We start from the raw sequence: 25,706 nt of genomic DNA on the forward strand, positions 1-25,706 counted from the left end.
CCTTTTCATCATGTAGGAAGCAGCAAAGAAAGCAGGCAACCAGAAAAGGGGACTGATGGATATTGGGCCACACATCCAGCTGCCCCAGATCCGAACACTGAGGCCTGTCTGTCTGTAAGGGGTCTCTCTCTCTGGACTGCCTCTCCCAGCACCAGGGTGCTCCTTCTACAGACTCATCCATCAATGTACACCTAGCTCAATTCCTCTTCCTTTGAAGAGAAGGCCTTCAAATAAAGAGGGAAACTGGATAAGCCAGACCCTGAGGCACAGCCTTTACTAGGCAGAGGAAAATACATCTGTGGGCTACGTATGAGGCTCCTGAGCAATAAAGGGGAAGTGAGTCATTTTAACAACAACCATCATTTTTATTAAATTTATAATCAAATATTACAACAACTTTTCTTTTGTAAACAAAAAGATTTAAACATTTACAACATTATCAGTTTGGGAAAAGACAAACAGTATAAAAATGAGGAAAAGCGAAGAAAAGACAAATCCAAAGACAGAATAAATACAGCCTATTTATGCGCCTGCCCAGCGCTGGTGGCTGCTGCCGGAGTACCAGACCCTCGGCCTCAGAATTAGCAACACCTCAAAATTCTGTCCAGTGCCAACATGTCCAAGGGTGGGATTTTGGTGACTTCAAAGAAGACCCTGCAAAAGGAAGAGGGGTCTGCTCAGTGTGAAACAGGCCAAAGCAAGGAGGCTCCATGGAATAAGTGGGACATTGGCCCTTGGTTCCCTATCTTGCTTTAACTCTGGAACAGAAAGTAAGGTAAAAAAGTATCTGAATCCTTCTTTCCCCTTAAGTGAGGTTAGTCTGGGCCTCCCCATGACGAAGCATAAACCCAATCTCAACTGGAGACTGATACTTACTTGTTCGAATACTTGGAACGTACAGCCTTGAGCCTATTGCAAGAATGAAAAGTCAGTAGGATGTTCAGCTGCCTGACCAAGGCGTGAAGATCAGAGATCCTGTAGCCACTGTAATACTCCAGGATAGGAGCCTGGAAGAAGCAACATGAACAGTAACATTTATGATAGGAAGCAGACCCTTCCTGTTTCCAATACCCAAGTCCAAACCTCCTATCCATAGTACAGGCAGAGAAGATAGTCAAACAATTCAGACTCATACAGCACAGACACTGGCCAATAATTGTAGGGTACTACCTAGAAAAATATGTTTTATCTGCAAGCTAGTGGAATGGCTATATCCATATGTACCAGCTGGATACAAGGCCCCGTCATAGGTATTTAAACTGAAATCCACTAAGAATTCAAGGAACAGGACAGAGTTTATAACTTAGGCAGTCTCAGGTTAAGAGCCAATGGCTAGGCAAACCTCAGAACAAACTTAAGGTCCCAACAAAACAGCCATCAGGAACTTAAGGTTGTTCTTCCTCTCTGGCTTGAACAGCTATCATTTCACGCATTTATTTTCTCATTCAACTTTAAGGATGCCTAGCATGTGGCAAAAGGAGCATTGCAGAGTGTTTAAGACCGAAGATTCTGCAGGCAAGCTGCTAGGGTTCAGATTCCAGCTCCACTTACAACATGACCTTGAACCAGCTACTTAACTTCTCGGTACCGCTGTTTCTAAATCTGCCAAATGGGGATCATCACGGTAATTACATAATAGGATTAAATGAGTTAATATACATAAAGCACATGAAACAGAGTCTAGCACATGCCCATACCATACGAGCTAGGATTAATATTAACCAAGCCTCATACACAATGCTGGGAATACAAGGATGACTAAGGCTCCTGCCCTTGAGGAGTCTGTAGTCTAGTGGGAGAGACGACATGCACACAGAGAATTACAAAATGTGTGGGAAGTGCTACCAGGGAACGGAGCATGGGACACTAGAGGAAAAGAGCTGTAGGACCCATGACTTTTGTCTGGGAGAGCCACAGAAAGCTTTGTAGAGAAGCGTACATCTACAATAGGTGCTAAAAGTCTAATGGGAGTTCCACAGGTAGAGAAAGGAAGATTATTCTGCAAAGCAGGAGTTTTCTTAAAACGTCTTAAATTATTCTCCCGGAACTCATTTTTTTCCAAATATCTTACCTGGAATTGGGGGCAGGGGATAAGAAGTCCACCAATTTGGATCCCTTTCCCTTTTACATGGCCCTGAGATACTTCTGCAGGAATCTCAGGGCTCTACTGAATATTGGAAACCACTGCCACAGGCAAAGGGCAGTCACTGGAATGCTGCTCTCACCTCTCACCATTCCCTGTTAATACGTTCCCTGCTCTGTCCATAGGAAATATCTTATCTGCCTCCCCAAAATCAGTTTCCTTATTGCCTTCACGTCCTTTCAATCATTCTTCCCTCTGCCTAGAATGTCCCTTCTCACATGTTCCTACTGATCTTTCAAGACCCAACTCAAAAGTCATATTCTGTGTGAAGCCTTTCTCATCTATAGGAGTGTGTGTGTATGTGTGTATATAGGAGTGTGTATATGTATATATATATATATATATATATATATATATATATATATACACACACACACACATACAGTGTACAGGACTGTGAAGCCAGACTACCTGAGTTCAGATCAGGACTGACATTTAGCTGATGTTAGTACATCCACATCAAATATTAAAATAATGAGATATTTCTATGCTGGTTGGCAAGCAGTTTGCTGCCCTGAGCCTCTCAACCGTCCTCCCTGAAGACTACCAACCTTCCCCAGGATCCAAAGCCTGGTCAGCATAGGGCCTCCAGGATCATGACGCCAGAGCTATGGCCACATCCATTCTGATTGTAGAGTAGGTATATACTTTGAACAGACTCGTAGTTCTCAAAGCCTAGCTCTGCCTCTCATTAGCCAAACATGGGAACTTATTTCTTATCTGTCCAATAGAGATAATACTGTTGATTTCATAGGGTTGTTGTGAAGATTAAGTGAGTTAATACACAAAATGTTTAGACCACCATCTAAGCATTCAATAAATGCTAACCATTATTACATATTCTTTTTCATCATCATCACTGCCATTTACTGAATGCTTTCTCTGTCCCAAGACATTTCAGGGCCTTGTCCAAGTTCACACAACTGTTTTTAGGGCTCTTTCTCAGCACACAGAGGTTTTTCCATCAGTAGTGATGCTAGAATTTCTAGGCTGGAGGGGCCTAGGGGAGGTTGGGAAGAGTATGCTCCTTTGTGAACACACTCTTCTACTTGGATTTCATTTACATCTTTAAAAGTTCATAGTTTTCTAAAGTTGTTTTTATTCACAATTTTTCATAAAATTAAGAAAGCATCAAATATACATTTTATTTATATTGGGGAAGGAGGCTGTGGAGGCCTTCCCCTTCAGAGAAGAGTACTATAGTATATGTCTGAGTCCCCTGTTATGTACACGGACATTACTTTCACTGCTCTATTCTCTGGGTCAGTACTTGCCAAATCCTGTTCCAGTGAGCTCTCCTGTAGGGGGCCAACCTTGCTGAGAGGACTGCTAGGAGCAGGGGTGGCATGGGGGTAAGGCAAGTGGGTCTACTCCACCCCCTGCCACAATCAAAATAATTTCACATTAGTCTGTTTTGTGATATTGGGATTTCAGGTAAGCTGTCTTTAGAACAAATGGTACTGTGACAAAGAAAAATGAAATAAAAGACTTCAAAACCAGGGCTACAGAAAACCTTTAGGCAGCCAGGCCCCTAAGAGGTCAAGATGTTAAAGGATTCATAACAGCACATATGCAGCAGTTTTGTCACAGAGTCTCCCACAACCCTAACTTATACCTTCCTCCAGAGCTGACCCTGTGCTTTTAAATCCCCACCCCGTCTTCCCCACTGCCCACAAGTGTTTACCCAGTGTCCGAGCTTGTTCATGCAGAGCGCCAGGAAGAAGGAGGCAGCAGCGAGCTTGGAAGCCCTCTCCTGGACATAGTCATATTCCACCAGGGTCAACTCACAGATGAAGCGGGACAAGGTGAGTGTCTTCATGCTGGCACAGACACACTAGAGGCAGGAAGAAGACTGACTCAGCAATCAATTCAGAACACTGGCACCAAGCAGATGACCCCTGCACTCACTCCAGCTATCCTACCTTGGGCCTAAATGGTTCTCTGCCTGAGCGATGTACTTCTGCCACCATGACCACACTAAGGACCCTGTCCCTAAAGCACAGAATCTTTAGGAGGGGGGATTCTGAAATCAGCAATGGTATTTGCCATCTTTAGGATCTTAAGCCAAAATACCAACTGTACTTATGGTACCCTCCCACCTCCCTTTTCTGTATATGCCATCCTTTGAAAAGCCAAAGGCCTCCAACTGCTATCTTTGTACCAGGTTCCAGACTAGAAATCTTTTCTTGTTTGAATCTACACACACACACACACACGTATAATTTTAACATACATATATATTACATACATACACACACACAGACACATATATACACATATATATTTATGGGCTTCCATGGTGGCTCAAACAGTAAACCATCTGCCTGCAATGCAGGAGACCCAGGTTCTGTCCCTGGATTAGGAAGATCCCCTTGAGAAAGGAATGGCAACCCACTCTAGTACTCTTACCTGGAGAAATGCACGGACAGAGGAGCCTGGTGGGCTAAGTCCATGGGGTCGCAAAGAGTTGGACACGGCTGAGCGATTAACACTTTTCATGTATATTTATATGTACATACACACACACATAAATCCTACCACAAAACACACTTGTAGAATAAGTGAATAATTACAAAATGATTTCCCTTGTAAGCAATATTCAGGTGAAGGAAGAGAACTTTGCTAGCATCTCCTCTAAACTTCTCATGTGTCCCTTCCTGATTAAAGAATCTTCTTCCCCTCCCCTACTCTGCCCTCACCTCAAAACTTTACAGGCATACCATGGAAATCTGCAATTTTCTCTGCCCACCACCACCACCACCACCACCACACTCCATAAAGATCACCATTCTAGGAGGGTGGCTTGAAGAAACTCCCCTGTCCTCAGTTGTCCCTTTCCCTACCACTCAGGGAGCTACTCTGGGAATGGAGGGGACTAACTCAGCAGTGGGAAAATGAAGATGTGCTTCCGCCCTCTTACCCTAGCGTATCTGCGCAGAAAATGATAGGCGATGGGAATGTTGATATCAAATTTGAGGATTTTCAGGATGCTGGCTTCCATGGCGAGCATCTCATCTCTCTTATAAATATCGTTGCAGATGTACAGGATGTCATCCACACTAGGTGGGTAGCACTCCTGTGGGTGGAGAGGAGAGGCAGTCACAAACAGGCAAAGACAACCCATCCTTCTCTGCTTGGAGATGCAAGGCAGGGGAAGAGGGGGTGAATGATAGGAGGTAATAACGTTCCCTGGAATAAACCTTCAGGGTAGCTCTGAGAGCCAGCATCTGGTTGATGTGAGCAGTCCATCTGAAAAACAAAATCAGACACAGGGGGAGAGGACAAGGCCTTTTTGGGTAGAGTCTTACAGCACTGCAAGTGGCACAACACAGCGCATGGACTGGAAGCACTGACCTCTCTTCTGATAAGTGAGAGCCAGAAATGGGAACTCTGAGGCCTGCTCTGAGGGGAATGGAAGGAAAGAGGCCACAAAAAGGGGAGCTAGAGATGGAAACTAAGCCCACACTTTGTTTCCTAGTCTAAGGAATGAATAAGGATGTTTGGGAGGGGGCACTGTTGGGGTAAAAGGCACTGAAAGAGAGACAGAGAGAAGGGCACAGAGGGAACCCAAGCAGAGACTGAAGGCGGTGGGAGGACATGCAAGGGGGGCTAGACTGGGAAGATCCAGGGCAGATGGTGGGTGAGAACAACACCTCTCTCCCCATTCAGGAGCACCTTCCCATGTCCCGCCCTCTGCAGGTTGAAATTGAGCTTTGGGGTGAGGAAGAGGAGGTAGGAAGACCCCTGAATCCTTTCTCTAGCTGCACCTCACTGCCCACTCCAGCATTCTTGTCACAACTTTCTCTATCTTTAGATCACAAACTGGACCAATCCTCTGGTTTTGCAGACAAGGAAATTGAGGCCCAGAGAGAGAAAGAGACTTGCCTGAGGTCACACAGCCACCTAGTGACAAGACCAGAACAAGAAATTCTCCCTTCTACTGCTCTACTTACCAGTGGCTCCTTCCTTTCTTCTCTTCTCCTATCATCTCCTTACCTCCCCTTGCAAAAGTCTTTCTGTACTTCTGTCTTGTGAGGGGAAGACACTCCTGCTCCAAAAAAACCTAGTGGGGGTCCTTTGTCCTGACAACCAAAGGACAGGCACTCCTGGTTCCAAAATTTGCTAACAAGAGCACCTTGCACTTTCCTTCTCCCTCCTGTGCTTGGCTGGCCAGGGATCCCTAGCTTCTTTTTAACCCCCTTGAGGTTGAGGCAGGGAATACTTGCTCAATTCCCAAGGACATCCCTAGGTAGGCAGAGGGAGGAGCAGGGAGAGAGAGAAGGAAAAAGAGAGAGGAAGGGGAGCAAAGAATGGACTAGGAAGCCAGTGAGCAGGGAAGGGAATGAGCTAGAGAAGGAAGCAGGGAACAAGGGAGAGAGTGAGAGAAGAGGAAGGGAAAGAGGAAGAAAAGCAAAAAGGTTAGGAAGCAAGGGCAGGAAGGAGGGTAGGAGGATAGTAATGAGGGGGAGAGCCAGGGAAAGAAGAGGTCAGGAAGGAAAAGAGGATGGAGTGGAACAAGGAACAAGCATGAGTGAGAGGGAGTTGAGCAGAGAGGGAGCAAGGAGAGAGGAGGTATAAGGGAACCAGGGAGTAAGAGAGTAGGGAAGGAAATGAGTCAGAGAGGAAAAACATCAGGAGAACGAGGGAGGGAGGGAGGGAGAAGAGAGAGAAGGAAGAAAAAGAAGCAAACAGGGAAGGAGGGTTCAGAGAAGGCAATGGCACCCCACTCCAGTACTCTTGCCTGGAAAATCCCATGGATGGAGAAGTCTGGTGGGCTACAGTCCATGGGGTCGCTAAGAGTCAGACACGACTGAGCAACCTCCCTTTCACTTTTCACTTTCATGCATTGGAGAAGGAAATGGCAACCGACTCCAGTGTTCTTGCCTGTAGAACTGTCTATGGGGTCGCACAGAGTCAGACACGACTGAAGCGACTTAGCAGCAGGGAAGGAAGGTGGAAGGAAGTTAAGCGGGGGGGGGTCATGTTGCCAGGGTACCATGTAGCAAGGATGGGAGATAGGAAGGGAAGGAGCAAGTGGGGAGGGGAGAGAAGGAACCAGCAGAAAAAGAAGGGGGAGAAGGGAAAGGGGTAAGAGGGGAAGGGGGAGGGGAGAAAGAGAGAGGGGAGCAGGCACCAGCAGAGCAACAGGAAGGAGAGAGAAGGAAGAGCAAGAGAAAGAGTGTGGGACAGAGGGAAGAGAGTTAGCTAGGGAAGGAGAAAAGAGAGTAAACAAAGGAAAGGGAGGGAGGGTGGAGCATAAGATGGAGAGAGAAACAGGGTGGGTAGGAGGGTGGGAAGGTGGTAGGAGGGAGGGAGGCATGGAGGAATGAGGGATAGAACCAGGGTAGGAAGGAGAGGATCATGGAAGGAGGGAGCAAGTGAGGAGGGGAGGAGAAATCAAGAGAAAGATAAAGAAAATGAGGGCTGGAAAGAGAAAGAAGTGGGTGGGCAGATGGAGGGAGGGAGGGAGGGAGGAAGCTCAGCATGGAGTGAGTGTTCAAAGCACAGACTGAGGGATCAAGGAAGGAACTGAAAGAAGGCTGGAGGGAGGAAGGGAGCTATGGAGCACGGGCGGAAGTGTAATGAGCACAGAAGCAGAGTAAGGGCAGAAATGGAGTGAAGCCAGAAGCGGGGATGTGGGCCAGAACTGGCGCAAGAAGGAAGCAAGTAAGGAGCAAAGGAGGGAGAGTTTGAGTTAGAGAGGGAGGTACTGATCTTGGTAGGAGCTAGCGAGTGAAGAAGAGAGTGAAGGGAAGTGGAAAGCTATTTAGGGATACAGCTGAGGAGGGAACACAAAAACAAATCCACAGTTCTAAAGGTTTTCGCACTCAGTAGAAGTTACTACTTCTCTGTTCCTAAACCATAAGGTTTTATACTATTAGCCTATTTGAAGGAAAAATGAGAGTTGAACAAGACCATTTAGTACCTGAGGAAGAGGAAAGAATCAGATAGTTAGATGGATTATGGCCAACTACTTGCTTTTATAATGCTACTTCAAAAGTAATTTACGTGGACTCACTACCATCTACACTAGGCCATTTTCTCTTAAATGTCTCCAGCACCTAGATTTGGAAACGCTTCCTTATACATGCAATTCAAGACTCCACCAGAGGGAGATGGAGTTGCTGGAAGAAAAGTGGGTGAGGACAGAGAATTATGGTCCAGAAGTAAGCTTTAAAAAGAACAACTCATTTAACTAGGAATATGTCTACATACACACATTTTCAAAGAGGAAACAGGAGAACTTTGTTGATGCCAGGAATCAAATACACCACCATTTGCACCCAATACCAGCTTCCCTGCTATGGAAGATAGACAAAAATTTGATAGGAAAACTTAATTGTGTTCATGAATGTAATTGTATACACACAGAGATACACATATATGCAAATGTATACACATGCATACATGTAGTATACATGTATATAATATATATACACATGCACACACATATATACATACATATGTAAATGTACATACATACATATATGGCTTGGACAGAAATTGATTAATTTTCTCCAAGTCCCATGGATTTGGGCTCACCTCAAATTTTGCTGCAATCAGAAAAGCAGTGGAACCAAGGAGTTGTAACTTGTCCTTCTTGCATATTTCCTTCATAAGGTAGTGATCTACCAGCTTCACTGCCAAGTACAGGGTCTCATGACTCATCTCAAAGCTCATCTGGAGGAATACACAAACAAGGCACGAATTTGAGTGTTGTCCAACTCCAAAGGCATATCCAGATGATCTAACTACCTGGTCTGTGGTATTGAGGACACTGTAACTACAAGACCTAGCCAGCTGAAACTGCTCTGAGTGCAAGAAATGCTTCAGCTAGGTGCCTGGCTGTATCTCTAGTGCCTCTGAGGACCCTGGCAATACCTATCCCTACACATTTGGGTAAATGACAAATCTTACATCAGAGGGAGATGCTCTGCCTTCTCTATGAGCACCTTGGGTGAACACATCCTCTCTCTTTCACCTCCAAAACTTAGATTCTTGCTCTCCGCATTTGCTACGTTATAGTGTAAACCCTTGGAGAAGGCAATGGCACCCCATTCCAGTACTCTTGCCTGGAAAATCCCATGGATGGAGGAGCCTGGTGGGCTGCAGTCCATGGGGTCACTGAGGGTCAGACACGACTGAGCGACTTCATTTTCACTTTTCACTTTCATACATTGGAGAAGGAAATGGCAACCCACTCCAGTGTTCTTGCCTGGAGAATCCCAGGGACGGGGAAGCCTGGTGGGCTGCCGTCTATGGGGTCGCATAGAGTCGGACATGACTGAGGCGACTTAGCAGCAACAGTGTAAACCCTAAGCATGGACTTTTTGTAATGCCAGCGCCTGGCTTAAGTTTTGATTGCCAAAGTATCCACTTCAAAGAGACATCCACTTCAAGAATGGCTATGTCCAATGAACAGACTGCCAGTCACAAGACGAGACAAAGAGCCAGGCCACCTTCCCCACTGAGGCTTCTTTGTTTTAAAGATCTTGGTTGGCTTTGATAACTGATCATTTGGACTGGTTTTTTTTTTCTCTTCCCAGGCTTTAAATTTGCCAATAAAGAATGAGCACCAGAAAGCCTAGGCCCGCACCTCTGACCCAGTAAAAGCAGAACCCCCTGGCCTGCATGTTTACATGTGTGTTGTTTCTCTGTCTCCTTCCCTCCAACCTCAACCTCACCATGTGGACCCAGCTGTGCTGTGTAATTTCCAAGCCCTGTAAGTAATAAACCTGTATTTTTTCAAAGTTTCCTATGGTTATTGCTGAAGGGTGTTCCGCTATCATAACACGAACCACAGAGGGTAGTCCAGCCATGACATTAGTTATTGATAGGCTGAGACCAGCACAAAAAACACTATAACCTCATACAGTGAACTCCCAAAGGAGATGTTTATTTAGCTCTGAAATAAAGGGACTTGTTTATTAGTTTATTCATTCATTAGTTTCTCTTCCCAACTAGATATGCTATTAGAATATATGGACTGGGAGCAAGTACCAATAGCACAGTTTGTTAGTGAGCTGAGGGGCTAAAGAACCCAGAAAGAGATTAAAGCATTAGTAGCATAACCTTCCTTTCCTTCTTTCTCTTATTTATCCTTATTCTTGCATTCACCAACTCCAAGAAACTCTCCTATAGCCCTAGTCCCACAGTTTGTGCTAGCCCATATGGCATCTTTGTGCAAATTAGAAAAAAGGAGTCTCTCTGGGTGAATGCAGCCCTACAGGCACACATCTTATCAAGTAGACAATACTTTTATATAAATTAGCAAAAGGTGCCTTTGCCTCAGGCCTAGCAACCCCATAGTCAGAATGCACAGCTTAGCAAATAAGGCTATTAGCTAGATTCCACGCCTGCTTTTGCCTTGCCTGGAAGCTGTGTGTAGGCACACTTTGCACTCATGGTGGTCCTACACAATCCTCACTGAGGCTTCTTCCTTACACCACCTTGGGTTCTTAGGATTCAAAAACAATACAATGTATCGGTGAGGCTTCTTCCTTACACCACCTTGGGTTCTTAGGAGTCAAAAACAATACAATCTATCAGATCTGACTCCATATTGGGTCTGGTTTTTTTTACTTTAACCTTTGTATTCTATTCCTTATTCTACAAGTTGATTAACTTGTAACTTGTTCAGAGATGTTGCCTATAGCTTAAAGCATACACAATGGCCTATTTGCAGGAATCCTGCCCTCCTCCCAGGCCTGAAACTAAAATAAATTCAGCTCAAAGGAAACATCCTAACTCAGCCCACCTGTAAAAGACTGCCAGAAAGAAGAAATTAACATACCTCCCCTGGCAGAAATCAGGACATATTTGCAACACCTTATGACCTTTTACTTTACCTCTCATCTCCCCCACTTATGGCCGCCTACTTGACCTCTCACCTCACCTACTCTTTGTTTCATCAAAGAAACTAGCATCCAGACCCTGGCAAGATGGTTCAGACTTGCAGCTTTCTGAATAAAGGTCACTATTTCTTGCCCCAACACCTCATCTCCTGATTTACTGCAGAATGAGCTTGGACTTGGTAACAGTCCAACACCTTAAACAATGTGTGAATCCCCTCTAACATCTCCACCAAATAGTTACTCAGTTTCTGCCACAGAACCTCCAAATATAACCTGGCTTTAACAGAAACCAGAACCTGGTTTTAACAGAAAATTCTTCTTTCTACTAAGTAGATATCACCCTTAATGTAAGCTTACTTACTTCTTTGGGCCTCCTTTTTCATTGGCTAATATTACTGACCGGAGGCTAGATAACCAAATGGAGGTCCATAAAAAGCACTGGAGAAGTGGATATATAACTGGATGGGCAAATAATTACCAGATAATGATTGAATACACTGGTTTAGCGATAGATATATTACATTTCTGAATAACAAATACCATGAAGCTTTTCTTATTGTTCCTGGGATATGGCCTGGATGTTCTCAGAAATCTGGCTTTATTAGTTTCCAACTGCTTCTGCAATAAATTATCACACTCAGCTGGTAAATAATCCACCCTGCAATGAGGGAGACCTGGGTTCGATCCTTGCATTGGGAAGATCCGCTGGAGAAAGGATTGGCTACCCAATCCAGTATTCTTGGGCTTCCCTGTGGCTCAGCTGGTAAAGAATCCACCCGCAATGCAGGAGACCTAGTTCGATCCTTGGGTTGGGAAGATCCCCTAGAGAAGGGAAAGGCTACCCACTCCAGTATTCTGGCCTAGAAAATTCACTAGTGGCTTAAAACAATACAGATTTATTACCTTACAGATCTGTTGGTCATAAGTCCACTGGGTTTGCTAAACTAAAAAAATCAAAGTGCAAAGTGGGGCTATGTTTCATTCTGAAGGTTCTAGTAGAGAATCTTTTTTAGTTTCTAGAAACTGCCCATATTCCTTGGTTTGTGGCCCCTTCCATCTTCAAAGCCAGCAGTGGCCGGCGGAGTCTTTCTCATACTGCATTACTCTCTGCCTATCTATTCCACATTTAACACTTGTGATTATAATTGGGCCCACTTGGATAACCTAGTATAGTCGCCCTACCTTAAATTCAGCTGATTATAATCTTAATTCCATAGTCTAATTTTCCATTCCCATAAGGTAACATACTCAGATTCTGAGGATTAGGATGCAGGCATTTTATTCTGCCTACTACGTTTTCCAAAGGGACATATAAGAAAGGGATGGGGAAAGTTCATGCAGATGAAGAGAATGACTATCACCTCTAAGTGTCAAGAAATTGAGGTCATATAATAACAGGGAAAAAAATGTAAAAATGAAAAACAGCAATTCTCTGAGGATGCCTTTGTGAGCAAACAACAAGGCTAGTGGATGCATAGCCTCCTTGCAGTACCTCACATAGGCACCTGGCCACCCATCAGTACATCATTATCAAATGATAACATCAAAAATAGGTAGTATCTGAATGAATTGTTGAAATGTGGAGTCAATAAATATTTAAATTTGCAGCTGTGTCAGTTACAGCACTCTTCCTTCCTTGAATGTGAGACGAGACTCTGCTAACATAACTACCACTTGGGACTACATGGAACAAGTCTAATCCTTCTTGTGACAGCCCTTCAGCTACTGTTTTAGTTATTCTGTTTCCTATACATCTTCATTCTAGACCAAATAACTTGACTTCATCTATTTTTCACATGATACAGTTTTTCTGACTGCTCAGAATCAGGCTTCAAATCAGGAGCCTAACTTTGTGCCAGTTAGAGAAGAGTGGGTAATTCCAACCAGCTACACAAAATGAGGACAAGAAGCTTTTCATCATAGGAGCAAGGTTCTCTCCCTCATGACTGCCTTTGTCAGGCATATCCTTCCAATTCTTCAAAAACAACTCTTTTCCATATCTGGAAATGGATAAGAAGAAACCAAAGGAAGTGATAAATCAATCAAAACTACAGAAAATAGAAAGATTACTCTTAACATTGAACTTAATATATGTTTTAAATATGTGTGTATGTATTCATATATGTTAGGAAGCATATATGATAAAATTCATCCCAAGTTCCAAAACTCAAAGACCACCTTCTATAAAGATGAATAAACAGAAAATCTACCAGATATATGAAAAAGAACAAGTAATTTACAGAAAAAATCTACCAGATGTGTGAAAAAGAACAAGTAATTTTTCAAGGAGAAATGCTTTGAGGAACCAGAGCAAGTGTCTTACGTATTGAAATCTTTTCACTCCAAAGATACAGAATAAACTTTTTAAAAGTAAACTTTCAGTGCACCAGCCCTGAGAACCCTGTCTCATGCATCAAACCTGGACTGGCAATCTACTTCACATATGGTAATATACATGTTTCAATGCTATTCTCTAAAATCATCCCACCCTCACCACCTCCCACCAAGTCCAAAACTCTGTTCTTTACATCTGTGTCTCTTGCTGTCTTGCACTGGGATGACCCTGAGGGATCGGATGGGGAGGGAGGTGGGAGGGAGGTGGGAGGGAGGTGGGAGGGAGGTTCAGGATGGGGAACACATGTACACCCATGGCTGATTCATGGGAATGTATGGCAAAAACCACCACAATATTGTAAAGTAATTAGCCTCCAATTGAAATAAATTAATTGTTTTAAAAAGTAAACTCTCAACTAGATCTGAGAGGACACTCAATCTATGAAAAGAGAATACTCCAGGATCTAGAAAGACTAATTCTAATGAAAAAGTAGCTACATAAATAACATGCAATAGAGGCAGTGAACAGTATATTAGATTATGAAAAAAACCAAACCAATGATTCAAAGGCCACTTTAAGAAATTTTTCCAGAACTGAGAGGTAAAACAAAGTTGAGGATAATGAATAAAAACTTGAGACTCAAGGAGAACAGATTTTGGAGAGAGACACACACACACACGGGAAATCAAAATGAGAGAAAAATAATAAATAAAATTTTCTCTGAGCCAAAGAAAGACTGAACCTTTAGAGTGAAAGGACCCACAATATACCAGATAAAATTAAGGAAAACAGATCTACATATAGACATGTAAAAATAATTATTTATAGGGAAGGTAATATATTAAATAATAATCTGAATCTAAAAGTCTAGACTGCTTTGACTAAAAACAGGAGAAGAAATAAACTAAAAGTATGCAGGTTATCTCATCTTTCTTGAGAGTCAATTAATAGATCAGGTCCAAAGGGGTTAGTTAAGTAAGCAACAACAATATCCATATGGTAGAATATTATCTATAAGTATAGATCTACTTATATGGAAAGATTATTAAGGCTTATTAAGAGAAAAGAGCAAGTGGCACATGACCTAGTCATGCAACAAAAGATATCAAAAAACCCATACTCAGTAAAAAGCTATATTTTTATATATGTGTGTATGTATATGCATTCATGTATTCACATAATTCAACATTTTTAAAGAAAGGATAGTCAAAAACTTAATAGAAGTGATAAGACAAGATACATCCTAAATTATAGTTATCTCTGAGAAATAAGGATAGGGTAAAACAGTTGTTTTTGTACATACACACACACAAACGTATGAATACATATTTTAAACATGTAATAATTTTGTAGCTTAAAAAATTGTATAGAACAGAGTGGTCAAAGTGAGATGGAGGAGGTGAAGAAAGGCCAGGATAAATTAATTAAACAATGATTATGGGTGGTTATCACATTGCTCTTAGACTTTGATAAGTTAAGCAGAAAAAATAAATTAGCATATAAATTATACAATAATTAAGCCAAAATTAATTGATAGAATGATTCTTGTACCCTAAAGAGAATACATATTTTCTTCAAACATCAGTGAACTATTTACAAAAACCCATTATATCTGAAGCCATGAAGAAAATCTCATTAACTAAAAGAAGAAATTATCATTCAGGTCACATACTCAATACACAATACAATAAATCTAGATATTGGCAATAAAAGGATAAACTAAACAAACTAAAGACAAGCAATGCATTTGAAAAAATCATAAGCATTATTCTTAAAGAAAAAAGCCTTGCTCAAAGGGAAAATAAAAATTGCAAATTATTGAGGAAAAACAAGATAGCTACAATACTATCTTTCAAAACTGGTAGGATATAGTCAGAACTTTACTTAGAAAAAGATATATAGTTTGGGGGCTTTTATTATGAAGTCAGAAAAACTTAAATTAGACTAAGCACTCATTTTAAGATGCCAGGGAAAAACAGCAAATAAAATTTAATAAAATAAGAATAAAATAAAAAAGATGAAAGCAGATGGTAATAAATTTCATTAAAAAGAAAGAGTTATATATTTATCCATGAGCTGGTTCTTTGACCAGAGGACTGAATCAATCTTTTTTGAGGAAAACTGAGGAAAAAAAGGCATGGAAATACATGGGAGAGAGATAACACATCACACACATTTTGAATGAGAAAAGAAATAATTTCAAAGGATTGTAAAAGAATACCATATGCAATCTATAGTAATATCTGTGAAAATATCCATGAAATCAATGATTTTTAATGAAATATAAACTACAAAAATGACTCAAGAAGAGTAATAAGACCTTAGGTGTGAAACTTTCAAGATGGCAGAGGAGGAAGATGGGGAGATCACCTTCCTCCCCACAAATGTATCAAAAATACATGTGCACATGAAACAACTCATACAGAGCACCTTCTGAATGCTGGCAGAAGACCTCAGACTTCCAAAAAGGCAAGCCAATCTCCTCAGAATGAGGTAGGGCAAAAGATAAAGATAAAAAGAGACGAAGGAGTTTGGAACAGGGACCTGCACCCAGGGAGCGAGCCATGAAGGAGGAAAAGTTTCTGCACATTTGGACACCCCAGCACGGGTAGGGATAGGGGGAGCTTCAGACCCTCAAGGGTAATGCAGCAATGGGTGCTTGGAAGGCAAAACAGAGAGAATTCACCACAGAGATGTTGCCAACCAGCACTTCCCAGCCAAGAAGCAGCTTGCACACCCACCGTGGCAAGAGAGGGGCTGGGTGCTGAGGATTAAGACTTCAGGGCTCAGGCCACAGGGAGAGAACTGGGGTTGACTACTATGCAGATACTCTGAGGGGCTAGTACAACACAGCTGAGGGAGTCCAGGAAAAGCCTGGGCCTCCCAGAGAGGCAAGAGTTTGTTGCTGCAAGAACCTCTCACTCCCCAAGCTCACAGATCCCAGGAACCCACTTCCGAGAATGCCATAGGTGGGGTAAGCAAGGGCTGTGAGCTGCGTGACCCCAGAGGAAGGTATGCCTGGCCACCACCAAAGTATGCCAAGCCAGCAAGAGTGCCAGAGGTGGAACTAGATGTGACTGCAGTTTACAATCCCAGAGGGAGAATGCAAGCTGACTGGCCACTGCTGAAGCCTCAAAGCCAGGGGGAGTGCCTGAGACAGGGACTAAATACCACCACTGCAGTCCTGACCACAGAGGTAGTAGCTGCCACCAAGCCATAAGCAGGCAAAGGTTACTGCCCACACCTTCTGGGGAGCCTAAACTGCTTGGCTCTGCCAAGGGACATACAACTCAAGGCCAATTCCTGTGAGAGAGCGCATGAACCACCTCCGACTTTAGCAACTTCCTGCAGGCCTGAGTCCCAGCAAACACTCTCCAAACACCCCAACTGTGGCTTTCATAACCCTCCCTCTCCACAGCCCAACTGAGCAAGTGAGCCCTAAAAAGCTGCTACCTTTGCCCCAACTAGTTTGGGTGGGGAACAGACACAACAGGGCGGCCTACAAGCAGAGGCAGGTCTAAAATCAAAGCAGAGCACCAGGGGCTGTGTGAGCGAAGAGGAAAGAGAAAGTGAAGTCGCTCAGTTGTGTCCGACTCTTTGCGACCCCATGGACACCAGGCTTCTCTGTCCATGGGATTTTCTAGGCAAGAGTACTGGAGTGGGTTGCCTTTTCCTTCTCCAGGGAACTTCCTGACCCAGGGATCAAACCCAGGTCTCCCACATTGTAGACAGACGCTTTACCATCTGAACAGCTGCAGCGGATTACACGCACGCAATTAGGCTGAGACTGTGGAATTTGCAGGCAATTGTGGACTTTGGGAGCAAGCACAACCTGGAGTAAGGCCAGATCTGAGACTGGGCTGACCCCACAGCAGGTCCAGAGACCTTCCTAGAAATATAAGAGGACTTCCTCAGTACACAGACTGGCTGGTGTTCACTGTGTGGAGAGGACAATGGAGGAATTAGAGCACATTCTTCTTACTACCTCTCTCTCTCTCCCCCTATACACACACACACACACACATACACACATATATGTGTGTGTATATATATATTCTTCCTTTTTTGTATTGTTCTAATGTTGTTCTTTAGGAAAAGTAATACGTCAAGGCTGTATATTGTCACCCTGCTTATTTAACTTATATGCAGAGTACATCATGAGAAACGCTGGGCTGGAAGAAACACAAGCTGGAATCAAGATTGCCGGGAGAAATATCAATAACCTCAGATACGCAGATGACACCACCCTTATGGCAGAAAGTGAAGAGGAACTCAAAAGCCTCTTGATGAAAGTGAAAGTAGAGACTGAAAAAGTTGGCTTAAAGCTCAACATTCAGAAAACTAAGATCATGGCATCTGGTCCCATCACTTCATGGCAAATAGATGGGGAAAGAGTGGAAACAATGGCTGACTTTATTTTGGGGGGCTCCAAAATCACTGCAGATGGTGACTGCAGCCTTGAAAATAAAAGACACCTGCTCCTTGTAAGAAAAGCTATGACCAACTAGACAGCATACTAAAAAGCAGAGATATTACTTTGCCAATAAAGGTCTATCTATTCAAAGCTATGGCTTTTCCAGTAGTCATGTATGGATGTGAGAGTTGGACTATAAAGAAAGCTCAGCACCAAAGAATTGATGCTTTGAACTGTGGTGCTGGAGAAGACTCTTGAGAGTCCCTTGGACTGCAAGGAGTTCCAACCAGTCCATCCTAGAGGAAATCAGTCCTGAATATTCATTGGAAGGACTGTTGCTGAAAGCTGAAACTCCAATACTTTGTCCACCTGATGCAAAGAACTGACTCATTTGAAAAGACCCTGATGCTGGGGAAGATTGAAGGCAGGAGGAGAAGGGAATGATAGAGGATAAGATAGTTGGATGGCATCACCGACTCAATGGACATGAGTTTGAGTAAACTCCGGGAGTTGGTGATGGACAGGGAGGCCAGGCGTGCTGCAGTCCATGGGGTCACAAAGAATCGGACAACTGAGCAACTGAACTGACCAAACTGAAAAGTACAATTGGGCAAGACACTTCAGAAGCATAGTTGTCTATACACAATTGGATAAATTCAATTTTTTAAAGCAGTAGATATTTATTGAGAGCCCCCCAAAATAGTTTCCTACACCCACAAAAATTTTAAATATGCATTTTGTTGGTCTAATACTTCTATTCCTAGTATTTATTCCAGAAAAACAAAAGTACATTTATGAGCAATGCAAATGTATGCCTGTTCACTACAGGGTTATTGGAAATAACCTGTATGTCCATTAATAGGAGACTGAGTAAATAATGCCAGTTGAAGAACAGAATACTACGGTCTAAGGCCATACCACCCTGAATACACCCGATCTCATCTGAACTTGGAAGCTGAGCAGGGTTGGGCCTGGTTAGTACTTAGATGGGAAAACAGAATACTTCACAGTTGACAAAATTGATGTAGAAATGTCAATTTAACTAGAAAGATATTTGCAATTACATGAGCATTGTTACATGAGAAAAAAAAGCAAGTCATAAAGAACTATGAAGAGGACATGATAATCCTAAAAATATATGCTCATATGCTCTGAACAACAGATTTTTCAAAATACACAAAGAAAAAAGTGACAAAACTGAAAAGAGAAATAGACAAATTCATAATCATAGTTGAAAACTTCAATACTCTTCTCTCAGTAACGGCATTAGTTCACGGAAAATCAGCAAAAATAATAAGGAAATTAACAACATGAACCAACTGAATCTAACAGACATGTTATAGAACACTCACTCCATCCAACACAGCAGAATACTTCTCAAGTGCACACGTAACATTCACCAAGACAGACCATATCCTGAACAATCAACCTTAAACTTTTTTAAATAATTAAAAATCATACAAACTGTTTTCTTTGACCACAGTGGAATTAAACTACAAATCGATAACAGAAAAATAATAGTGAAATCTCCAAACACTTAGAGATTAAACAAACTTCTAAATAGTTCAAGCAGTTAAAAGTGGTACTTAAGGAGAAATTATAGCAATTAGGTGCTTATATTAGAAAAGAAGAAAAGTCCTAAGACATCCCTGGTGGTCCAGTAGTTAAGAATCGGCCTGCCAATGCAGGGGACATGGTTTGATCCATGGTCTGGTAATATCCCACATGCCACGGGGCAAGTAAACCAGTGTGTCACAACTACTGAGTCCACTTGCCCTAGAGCCCATGCTCCACGAGAAGAGAAGCCCCCACAATGAGAAGCCCATGCACTCCACCTAGAGAGTACCCCTGCTCACTGCAACTAGAGAAAGCCTGCGCGACATCCAAGACACAGCACTACCGAAAATAAATAAATAAATCTTTTTAAAGAAGAAAAGAAGTCCCAAATCAATAATCTACTCTTCTACCTCAAACTAGGAAAAGAGCAAATTAAATCCAAAGCAAGAGAAAGGAAACTGTGAAAATTAAAGCAGCTATCAGTTAAACTGATAACAGAAAAATAGAGAAAACAAATGAAACCAAAACCTGGTTCTTTGAAAAGATCAATAAAAATCATAAATTCCTAGCAAGATTGATAAAGCGAGAGAAGACACAAATTACTAAATATCAAGAATGAACGACTAAATAATCAGCAAATGCTATGAACATAAATGCAACAACTTAAATGAAAGGACCAATTCCTTGAAAATCACAGACTTCCAAAAGTCATCTGATATAATAACTTGAAAAATCACATAACTATTAAAGAAATTATATTCTTAGAGAAAATTCTTCAGAGAAAAGAAAAACCTTCAGGCCCATATTCTTAGAGAAAATTCTTCAGAGAAAAGAAAAACCTTCAGGCCCAGATGGTTTTACTTGTGAATCCTACTAAACATTGAAAGAATAAAACATCAATGCTACACGTCTTCAAGAAAATAGAAGAGAATACTTTCCACATCATTTCATAAAACCAGTATCATTCTCATACCAAAACCAGAAAGTCAGTACCAAAAAACAGAAAAAAAACACTACAGACCAACATCCATCATAAACATAGATGCGATAATCCTCAACAAAATATTAGCAAATATAATCCAGAAATATATAAGAATGATATTCTAAAACTAAGTGGGGTTAAAACTATTTTGAAAAAAAAAAAAGACTAGAGTTGGAAGAATCACATTATGTAGTTTTAAGATTTATTATAAAACTACAGAACTAAAGACTGTGATATTGGCAAAGAGAAAGACACACAGATCAATGAAACAGAATGTAGAAAGAAGTATAGAAATAGGCCCACACAAATGAGGCAAATTGTTTTTTGGCAAAGGTCCAAAAACAATTCAGTGGAGAAGTATATTTTTCCACAAATGGTGTTAGAACAGTTAAACATTCATATGCAAGACAATGAACTGACTTCAAAACCTTCATACCTTATAGAAATTCAACTCAAAATGGATTATAGATTTAATGTTAAAGCTTTAAAACATTCATATAAAATATAGGAAAAAATTTCATGACCTAGGTTTAAGCAGAGTTCTTAAACATGACACAAAAAGCACAAGGCTTCCCTGGTGGCTCACATGGTAAAGAATCCGCCTGCAATGTGGGAGACCTGGGTTCAATCCCTGGGTTGGGAAGATCCCCTGGAAGAGGGCATGGCAACCCACTCCAGTGTTCTTGACTGGAGAATCCCCATGGACCAAGGAGCCTGGCGGGCTACAGTCCATAGTGTTGCAAAGAGTTGGACATGACTGAGCAACTAAGCATAGAAAGATAACATAGAAAAATTGAACTTTATAAAAATTAAAAACTTTTGCTCTATGAAAGACACAGATAAAAAAAAAAAAAACTGGTGGGATATATTTGTAAATCACACCTCCAACAAAGGATTTGTAACCAGAACATATAAGGAACTCTCATAACTTGACACAAAGAAAATAAACTATCCAATTTAAAACTGGGCAAAAGATACAGACATTTCATCAAAGATGACTTCATACAAACAAGTATGTTCAACATTATTAGCCCTTGAGGAAACACAAATTAGAACTATGGTGAGATTCCTCTATACGTCTATATGGTCAAAGTTTAAAAACAAACAATACTAAGTACTAACAAGGATGCAGAGCAGCTAGAACTCTCATATATTGCAGGTAAGAATGCAAAATGATAGTCACTCTGTAGCACTCTCTAATTAAGTTAAACATACATTTATCATATGACCCAGAAATCCCACTCCTGGGTGTTGATGTTGGAAAAAAAAAAACTTATATTGACATAAAACCCTGTACATTAATGTTTATAGACATTCTTCTCACAGTCTCAGAAACTGGAAGCAACTCAAAATGTCCTTTAATGGGGGAAGGTTTAAACAAACCTTGGTACATCCATACCATGGACTACTACTCAGCAATAAAAAGGAATGAACTGTTGATACACACAACCTGTATAGATCTCAAAGGAATTATGGTAAGTGATAAAAGTCAATCCCAAAAGGTTACACAGTATATGATTCCATTTATATACCATTCCTGAAATCACAAAATTACAGAAATGGAAAGCAAATTGGAAGTTTCCAGGGACAGGAAGGTGAGGGGAGGGAGATGGCTGTGGCTATAAAAGAGTAAAACAAGGGATCATTCTGGTGATGGAACAATTTTGTATTTTAACTGTGGTAGTCCCTTGGACTGCAAGGAGATCCAACCAGTCCATTCTGAAGGAGATCAGCCCTGGGATTTCTTTGGAAGGAATGATGCTAAAGCTGAAACTCCAGTACTTTGGCCACCTCATGCGAAGAGTTGACTCATTGGAAAAGACTCTGATGATGGGAGGGATTGGGAGCAGGAGGAGAAGGGGACGACAGAGGATGAGATGGCTGGATGGCATCGCTGACTCGATGGACGTGAGTCTCAGTGAACTCCGGGAGTTGGTGATGGACAGGGAGGCCTGGCGTGCTGCGATTCATGGGGTCGCAAAGAGTTGGACACGACTGAGCGACTGATCTGCTCTGATCTGATCTGATGGTGCTTATGAAACTTACATGTGTGATAAAATTATATAGGCTAAACACACACAGAAATAAGAGCATGCTAAGTCACTTCAGTTGTATCCGACTCTGTGCAACCCCACAGACGGCAGCCCACCAGGCTCCCCGGTCCCTGGGATTCTCCAGGCAAGAACACTGGAGTGGGTTGCCATTTCCTTCTCCAATGCATGAAAGTGAAAAGTGAAAGTGAAGTAGCTCAGTCATGTCCAACTCTTAGCGACCCCATGGACTCCTCGGTCCATGGGATTTTCCAGGCAAGAGTACTGGAGTGGGGTGCCATTGCCTTCTCCAGAAATAAGAGCATGTAAACTGGTAAAATATAAATAAAGCCTCTGGACCTTGACTGTGATATTATATGACAGTTATGCAAAATGTTACCACTGGGAGAAACCAGGTGAAGGGTACACAGGACCTCTCTATATACTATTTTTTTTTGCACCTTCTTGTGAATCTATTATTTAAAAATATTAAAAGTTCATAGAACTGTATACCAAAAGTCAATTTTACTAATTATTTTAAGATATAAAAATTAAAGTTATAAAAGTAATATATATAGGAACACATTTTCTACAACTGTGATTCTCTATCAAAAGTATATATTAGCATGGCTTATGGAACTTAAAAAATATATGATAAGTCTCAGACGGGACCTGGGCATCTGACTCTGTGATCAGTGTACCATTTTTAAAATGGGGGCATAATAAACACACATGAATATTAACACTCTTTGTAGGTTGTGGGATCATAAGTAATTATAATTTCTTACTTGGCTATAATAAATGTGAATTTTTGTGCAATAAAAATAACAAAAACCTTTTTTAAAAAATTCAGTTCTTCATTCCAGCTGGTATCTCTAAAACAGTCAAACATGACTTAGCAACTAAACAACAACAAACAACTACTCCTAGTTTCATGCCATCTGTGAATTTGATGAGATGATCCTCTCCGTTCTCCTCTATATCATTTAGAAAAAATGTCAATCAAAACAAATTCCACTGGCAGTCTACTAGAAATCTCTTTCTTGTTTGGTAATGATCAGCAATATTTGTGATCAATTTTACTTATTTAAGATCTACTCAGATTCTACTTTATCTAGTTTACTATTTTTCATCATTTCCATAGAATGACATTTTCATGCTTTGCTGATGTTCAAATATACAATGTTTACCACATTTCCCTGGTTTGTCACTCCAAAGTGAGCCTGAGCCATTACTCTGGTATTTAAAGGATGTTTAACAATATCACCTTTTCTTCTGCTGAGCACAGACTATGCCTTTTATGTCCTTGCAAACTCCAGAGCAACTCCTTCAATTCTATTCATTCAACAAATATTCACTGACACCTACAACATCCAGGTACTATTACACCTTCATTAGTGTAAAGTAATAATTAAGTATTCACAACAATATTCCCTCAACAGTCAACTCTGAACAAACAGCCATCTGCCCTGTTTGGGGCTATACTGTCCTTCCTATTACTCATCCCATCCAAAGCTTGAAAGACTTTGTCACTGACCCTTATCCAATCACTACATATACTTTTACAAGATTTTGAGAATGACTGAACTACCATGCCATGATTACCTTTTCTATAAATCTCTCTCCTTCCACTGGTTTCTCACAGTGTCTTATTAATAGCATTCTTACATTACTTAGTATATTCTACTTTGTATTATTCTTACCTGCCTGCATGTCTTATCTTGTCCCCTAGGTCATAAGCTTCCTGAGGGCAGGAATCCTGGCTTATTCAGCTCTGGAGACCCAGTAAACTTTTACTGTTTGAGACCTGGCAATGCTGAGTGAATAATCAATAAAGAGAATAGCAGCCCCTTAAGGCAGCAGTTGTCAGGCTTACCTGCACCTCCACCAACCAGTCCACAAGAATGGCCCTCATGTCACTGTCGATATCAGTCTGCCTGGTCATATATTTATTAAGTACAAACTTTTCCTGGCAGTAAGAAAGAAATATTAACAGATAAACTCTTCTTGTAGTTCAAAATTATAACTTAGGAAAAGCTATAAGCAACTAATATCTAAAAACAAATTATAACAACATAAGTAATTTCTTTATAGTTCTAACTCATTATTTTTAGCTGGTATCAGATAGAGCCAGAGCAAAGTATCCTTTCCCAGACAAGGTCAGTTATCCTTGGGAAATGAACACACATGATATTCAAGTGTCAGGGTGGATATTGAGGAGTCTAGCAGAATATGAAATATAGGCAGAAATACACCTATGACTATAGATGAATACCAACAAGATTCTGCCCCTTCTTTGCAATTCAATCAAAAGCACAATACCATGCTGTATAGAGGAGTCGTTCTCAAACTCTAACATACATATTTGAAAGGTACTTGAGGATCTTTAAAATTTAGAAAGTCTGGGGTGAGGTTAGGTTTCTGCATTTCTAGCAAGATCTTAAGTGAAACCAATACTGCTGAGCTAAGGCCCACACTTTTAGTATAGCAAAATTATCTCTTGCTTCTTCCAAGATATACTAGACAAAGTACAGGCTCTGGAGTCAGTTCATCTATTACCACATCTCTAGAGAGAAGATGAGACAATCATCATTCCTCTTATGAATGGCCTGCTAAAATTCTAGTTAGTACATAACCCTGGTTCCATCTGTTCCACTGAGAGAGAGAAGAAAATTTGGAATTGATGAACATTAGTGGTAAAGGAGACTGGCAGATTTGAAAGGAGAAAGAACATTTCACCAGGTTGGAAAGCTGGAACAAAGAGTCTGGTTTTATATGCAATGCCAGAAAACTGCATAAAGAAGGGGAAAGATCTCTAAGAACAGTCACTCAGAAAGAGCTCACTTGACAATTTGTGTGTCTGAGATTACCTCCTAAGCAATTAGAGGTGCGGGCTTATGGTTTCTAAGGTAATCAGACTCTAGTTCATATCCCAGATCTACTACACACTAGTTGTTTTGACTGAGCAGTTTCCCCCAACTATAAAAAGGAGATAATAATACCTACCATCATGAAGCTATTGGGAGAATTAAAGAAGATAATGTTTATAAATCCTTTAGCATAATGTTTAACTCATAGTATGCTACCAGGAGACATCAGTTGCTACTGTTATTATTTTCCTCATCATTATTATCTCCCCTTTAAAGCTGCATTTGAAGGATGGAGGAAATGAGAACTGGAAAATCATTTCCCCTCACCCCCATCCCCTACATACCTCTCTTTTCTTCATGTAACTGAAAATATCCTTAGCATATACTGAGCTGAAAAATGGGTCACTGCAGTCTATGTCAGTATTCCCCAGTGGGATCACCTGTTTGGAAATCATCAAAAAGATACATTAGGGAAAAGATTCCAAGAGAAGCTTAGCACACACACATAAAAAATTACTCC

General features: G+C 41.2%; 1 protein-coding gene across 4 annotated transcripts in view; it reads right to left on the bottom strand.

The window, feature by feature from the left end:
* Nucleotides 1–348: 348 nt before the first annotated feature.
* Nucleotides 349–25,706, bottom strand: part of CCNB3 (cyclin B3) — a 60,790-nt gene continuing 35,432 nt past the window's right edge. For 2 of the 4 annotated variants that reach the window (XM_027534389.1, XM_027534388.1), the window contains exons 6-12: nt 25,531–25,626; nt 24,193–24,285; nt 8,687–8,824; nt 5,064–5,219; nt 3,828–3,977; nt 877–1,007; nt 349–654 (exon numbers count right to left, since the gene is read on the bottom strand). In XM_027534389.1, coding sequence (XP_027390190.1) covers nt 582–654; nt 877–1,007; nt 3,828–3,977; nt 5,064–5,219; nt 8,687–8,824; nt 24,193–24,285; nt 25,531–25,626 — 837 coding nt within the window. In that variant the 3' untranslated portion in view covers nt 349–581. Of the gene's footprint in view, nt 655–876; nt 1,008–3,827; nt 3,978–4,552; nt 5,220–8,686; nt 8,825–24,192; nt 24,286–25,530; nt 25,627–25,706 lie in introns of those variants that run through there. The other 2 variants (XM_027534390.1, XR_003509698.1) reach the window with 2 other exon arrangements.

The sequence above is a fragment of the Bos indicus x Bos taurus genome, chromosome X (assembly GCF_003369695.1).
Source record: "Bos indicus x Bos taurus breed Angus x Brahman F1 hybrid chromosome X, Bos_hybrid_MaternalHap_v2.0, whole genome shotgun sequence".
NCBI lineage: Eukaryota > Metazoa > Chordata > Mammalia > Artiodactyla > Bovidae > Bos > Bos indicus x Bos taurus.